The 6000-nt window shown below is 48.0% G+C and overlaps 1 protein-coding gene across 2 annotated transcripts in view; it reads left to right on the top strand.

Moving 5' to 3' along the window:
* PTPN3 (protein tyrosine phosphatase non-receptor type 3) overlaps positions 1–6000 on the top strand; it is a 75911-nt gene that overhangs the window by 6528 nt on the left and 63383 nt on the right. Inside the window, exon 4 of one of the 2 annotated variants that reach the window (XM_077769842.1) lies at positions 1720–1798. In XM_077769842.1, coding sequence (XP_077625968.1) covers positions 1720–1798 — 79 coding nt within the window. Of the gene's footprint in view, positions 1–1719; positions 1799–6000 lie in introns of those variants that run through there. The other variant, XM_077769843.1, reaches the window with a different exon arrangement.

Below are 6000 nucleotides of genomic sequence, written 5' to 3'. Positions count from 1 at the left end.
GCTTTACTCCTTGGAGCACCCTCCTTCATCTCCCAGTTGCCAGCTCCTTCAGCGAAGGGCCCCTGCCACACTCTGCATTCCTCACAATGCGCCCCCTCCCCGGGACTTGGCCAGTGAATGGCTTAGGGATGGATGGCAGGTGGATTACACAGAAGTGTGCACACACGTATGCCACCTCTCCCCACTTGCCCGGCACCCACGTGGGAAGGAGTAGAGACAGGGACCCATGGCCATGATCCCACTGCTGCTCCCTGCTGGAGCCTGGGCCTCCAAGTCCTCCCCCACTCGGCATTCAGAGCTGCCACCGGGGAGCCACAGTGCTGTTGTGCAGCTCCATGCCTACCCCCACGTGAATTCACAGAGCAGTGAGTCCACACGGGCATGAATACACGTCATCATGCATTCCCTCACTAGCTCCTTCATTCGGGAAATGGGTCCTGAGCTCACCTTGTGGCAAGGCACAGGGGATCTGGTCCCAGCCCTCAGGGAGCTCACAGCCAAGCCCAGGGACGCGGCCTCAGGGAGAGTGAGGGTTCCGGGATAGTTCTGAGCACGTGCTCAGGCGCCCTGGGTGCACAAAGGCATCCTGAGACACACGTTGACAAGGTGTGGTGGCGAGGAGCCGAGAGGGTACCCCAAGGCCCGAGGACACTTAGCTGTCCCATGATGTGCAGGTGGTCAGCCTGTACCGAGTTACAGTGTCATCCACGGGCCCCAGGGCACCCATGCAGAGGTACCTTCGTAGGTGCACACACACTGAGTCTTTGACACGGGAGAGATGCTGACAGAAAGTACCAAAGAGAGGGGAGGTGGAACCCCGGATGAACTGAGGTCAGCACGCCCATAAGGGGAGCAGGGTGCAGAAGGCTTGAGTTGCCGAAGCGGGAAAGCACAGGGCCAGCGGAACATTGAGTCACGGAGAGGGGCGCGGTTGACCTGAAGGAGAGCATGGATCTTAGCAACACAGTGTCCTCGTTTCCTCCTGCCATATCCAGCAAAAGAAATGGGCTAATTCTATCTCTATGAGCCAATTGACTCTTGCTTGTTGCATAAAGCCGTATTTGAGTATGTTAATTGATTGCATAATATTTGTTAGTATGTTCATCACTTTGGGAATTCGCTTTGCATTAAAAAAGCATGAATTATTGTCCAGTATAAACATGACTGAGATGTGGCACAGAGGAATCAAAAACCTCAGTGCTACACTTCTGGTACCGTCATCGGCTGTGTGACCCAAGGCAAGTCTCCATGCCTGTTGGCTCATCTGTACATCAGTACCAGCCGAGCCTACTCACAGTTACGGCCGTGCTTAAACTCAAGAACATATGTGAAAATGTTTGGGAAAAGTATAAAATCACTATATGTGTGAGATTACTTCTTTGTGAACGTCGTATAATCTGTTGATTTGAGGATTTTTAAAATTCCTGATATCAATAACGGGAGTGCATTGTTTGAACACAGCCCTAAAGTTAAACCGTATTAGGAGGTAATACCTCATTCTGTGCTCATATTGCAAACCATTTTACTCTTTGCAGACTTGGAAATTTCTAAACAATCGCTTAACCTGTGCACTCCTTGTTTGAAATCAGTCCTTTTATCGATGGAAAAAAGCAGTGGTCTAGTGAAAAAAAAATGCATCACTTAATGGGAGAGTAGCAGCTTATCTACATTGACTTTTTTATAGGGAAAACTTAAATTTGTTTTTGAAAAATGTTATAGGAGGTTTCCCCTGTACTCTGCATTTTCGAGTAAGATTTTTTATACCTGATCCCAACACACTGCAGCAAGAACAAACCAGGTAATCACATTTTTTTTTTTTAAGTTTCCATTTTGGTATATGAAAATGAGTAACCACTAAGAATGTACTCTTTATTTGATCACTGTGGCATACACGTCATTTGGGCAGAAAGTCCACCAGCAGTTCTGATCCAAGTAAGAATCAGAGGGGTGCATACCGAAACGTTAGTTCTCTCTTGGGCCTGCTTACCTCCTTACTTGGTGCAATTCCCAGTACACTCCCATCCACCGCCTCCGCCGCTACCCTGGCCTCTCCTGCCTGTTGAGCGGGAAGTGCCCAAAGAAAGCAAAGTCATACGTTTCCTAACGCGGGCAGGGTTTGGAAGACCATTGTGTGAAAGAGTCCACCGATCAGATAGCACCGGATCTCTGGGGGCTAGAACTGAGACACTTTAGGATAAGAAGAGGTATCTGAAGTAAGCATTCTCTGCCAACGTCCCCCGTTGGTAAGAGACAGAAAGGCATGCAAGCCAGACCAGCTCTTCCCCTGAGCGAATCCAGGCTGTGCAGGCAAAATGTGAACCAGATAAGGGAAAGAGCCCAGATAGGATTGTTTACCCCTCAGGGCTTGGCATAGGGCCTGGCCCTTGTTTTGTACTGACACGTGGGGTTTCTGGGTGGGGAACGTTGTTTGGAATGGAGGGGGTGGAGTGGGAGGGGGTGGACACAGGAAGGTTGTTGCTGTTTGAACAGTGACACTGCCTCTACTTCCCCTCCCCCACTGCAACATTGAGCCCTTTTACTATTGATATGTTTATTTTTCATAGGAGGGAAATTTCCAGAGTCTTTTCTCAACCAGGGGGAAAAAAAAAGTGGATATTCAGGAGTATTGACTCCTATTCTGTGTTCATGATTCCCATGAGACCATCACCAACAAGGTGACATTAACTCAGGCATTGAGTACTGTTCTGTTTTGTTTTTGAGTGTAATCACATGATGACATTTTAACATTTAATATGTTTAAAGGGTAAATATTACTGTTATTCTGTTTTGCTTTCTTTGTGTACCTCTTCTCTCCACAAGAGCAGACATTGGAGATTTGACTATGTATACTGTTAAGTTAAATTTTAAGCCAGATTAAGAGATGCCCATCACGGCTCACTGGGTAAGCATGGGAAATTCACATGGTGCTCTGAGTTTTCCCCGTAACGGCTCCTAATGCTGGTGGACTAAGTGGGGGACACAAGGGGGTGACATAATCTAGTGGAATTCGAGTTTGAAATCACCCTACCAGGTTCCCCCCGCCATTACTAAAAGTCGAATTCTGGTCAAGGGATGCTTTAAAAACGTTATGTTGGATTATATATGTGTGTGTATACATGTGTGTGGCTTTCTAACCAGTGGATTTTTAACTGAAAACCACACAGCAAAAATGTATTTTGCTTCACGATACAGTGCAGACCTATATTACCCAAGCAAGTGTTTAATAAACAATAGCAAGTGCAGATAGATTTCTCTTCTCTGTTTCCTTCTTTTAATATGCCAATTGTGACCCATTACATATATGACCAGCAGATAGGTTCTAACACCAGGTGTGAACTGGTAGCCAGTAATTGTCACTCATCGTCCTACCTGCCCCCTGTGATGCTAGAGCTACAGGTATGTGGTGGCCGTGGGCACGGTAGCATTCTCCAAACAAAGACCTTGAGTGAAAGGATGGCTAGGACTGGCCTGACCCCAAAGTCCCTCTCCATTGCCCCTGTTGGTACTGAGCATCCACTTCCGTACCCCACAGGAGAGAAGCTCATTCCCTCCCGGTGCCAACAAAATCTTCCTGCTGAGCCTGACATTTGGCGAAATTGAGGGAAGACTTGGGGAGAGGCAGGCGGCCTTGAGATCTGTAAGGGGTGAGGGAATTAGACAGCTTGGTGTAGAATCATGGCCAGTGGGCGGAGGATGCAGAGAGGCAGATTTGGCACAAGATGAGTAACAGACTAATTTTTGTTCTTACTGAAGTCCAGGACAAAATTTGATTTGTGTCCCTTCTACAGTTCACTGCTTTGGGACTGACACCTGACCCTACCTACCCCACCTCCCATCGTAAGATGGGTGGTATCTCCAGTGTGGAATAGAGTGTAGCCTTCACCTCCTGGGATTTGGGACACCAGATTTCAGTGTAACAGGACCCATGGCAGCAGCCACCCACATGGTTCCTATAGAGCTGGTGGGCAGCCAGGACTGCCATATCTTTTTCTTATGCTGAGCCAGACTTCCACCATCAATTCGCATCTTTTTTTTTTTTTTTTTTTAACATAGGGTTCTGCCTATATTCCTGACACACGGTGTTCTATTAAGCCCCAGTTCTGTAGCCTGTCCAAAAATAAATCCCTTTTAAAGAGATTTAGCTTTCAAGCACTGGAGAAAGTGATATTTGTTGTTTTCTCTTTGTTTTCTAAAATTCTGGGCTGGGAGGTATCTGTTGCCCTTTTTGTGAAGTTGAGGTCATGGTCACTGTAGGAGTGACCTTTACATTTCTGAAGTCAGGCATGCCAACTGTGTGGTTTTCTTTTTTCCTACTTGTTAAACATCTCCTTGGTCGTGAGCCTCCACAACTGCTGTTCCTGATAAATTTAGGTCACTCTACACAGAATTTCATTTACTGGTAGTTTCAAAATGAGGCTCCTTCAGGATTCCCAGGAGACCCCCAAAGTTTGGGCCTCCATCCACTGTTACAGCCTCTTTGTATGGTGTCATGAGATTGACCCAGACACTATGCTGACTATGTGATAAGGTAGCACTTGGTGAATGGTGATCTCCAGGTTCATGTTCATTTCCATCCCTAGGAAGATACACCGATCAGCTGGGCTCATCCCTGGAGGGCCAGATTTACCATGGGATTATCTAGCATTCTCTCCCTTCTCTGCTTTCTCTCGGTAGCATTGTAGGAGGAGAGAACACTTAATTCTGGTTGAATGTCAGCTTAGATAAACATAGGAACAAACTAGAAAGGACTGGTGATGTTCCGTAGGTGAAAAAGATAGTCTCCAATCCCAAATAAGCATGAATCAGCACATGGATGCTACCCCGTTTCTCAGTGCTGGTCTTCCATACAGGAAAGGTAGTTGATAACTCTAGGCAGCATAATAATATATATCAGAGCTAGGAAACTGACCCGAAGCCTGTAGTTATTAGATGCATAAGAAATTTGTAGATACTCAGGTTTTTCATAGCGTGACAGTCCAGGTTAAAATCAGATCTAACTGACCCCACATAACCTATCTGAATGTCTGTTCTCTCAAAGAAAGGAGGTGGTAGTGCCTACTTTTGAGCTGGTATGAGGCTGAAATAAGGCAAGGCATTATGAAGTTCCCCGCACCCAGCCCACAGCTGTGCAGAGAGGGGGTTATAATGCCATGTGACACATTCATGTCTCAGAACACCAGCGCCTTGACTTTGAACATATAAATTTGAAGGCATCATAAGACCCAATGTGTTTTAAATTGCCCAAATCATCACTCCCCTGCCCCGGAACATTTCTGCTGTATCTGTATTATATTTCAAGAAGTTTCCCTTTTGTCCTCTTGGCCAGACACTGGAATGTCTATCCCATTTGAACCCGGGCTTTAAAAAAGAGTGAGGGCTAGCAGCCAAGGGTCACATGTATGCCGCATCCCTAAATATAAAGTTTTCCGTCTCCCTTTGTGGCCTGAGCAGCGCTCTCCTGCCATCTGCTCCCCACTCACTGGATGGCAGGCAGACTCGCAGGGTGAGGGGCCCGTCCTGGGTTACCGAGCTTTGCCCACAAGTCACACACTGGGTTTTGAAGTGATGCTGCGGGTGGCTCACAGACAAGTGCCGAATTCAGCTCAGAGGTCCTGGCAGTGGGTAGCTGATTGATGCTTATGCTTTTGCTGAAGCACCCACGGTTCCCGGGACACGGAAAAACACTCAGCTGGGTGTCTGCACCCAGCTGAGGAGGTGTCCTCACCGACCCACCTCCTCTCTGCAGCTTCACGCAGAGGGAATGTGGGTGTGTTGTGAACCGCAGTTCCCCGGCGCACGGGGGCTGCCTGTGCAGACGGCTCGTGGGTCCTGTGCTCTCGGATGCCCCGAGCTTCTGGGGGTGGGGTGCCTACTGGCAACAGCACTGGCTGGTGATTGCCTCCAGCCTGTCCGTCCCTGCTCAGCCATCCCTGGGACAGCATGTGCTGGCGTGAGGCTGGCTGGAAGTCAGACGGCCACAGGAGCCGTAGTGACTGGCGG

This window comes from Crocuta crocuta, unplaced genomic scaffold, assembly GCF_008692635.1.
Source record: "Crocuta crocuta isolate KB4526 unplaced genomic scaffold, BGI_CrCroc_1.0 scaffold95, whole genome shotgun sequence".
NCBI classification, from domain to species: Eukaryota; Metazoa; Chordata; class Mammalia; order Carnivora; family Hyaenidae; genus Crocuta; species Crocuta crocuta.
This window is presented reverse-complemented; position numbering and strand designations above follow the sequence as displayed.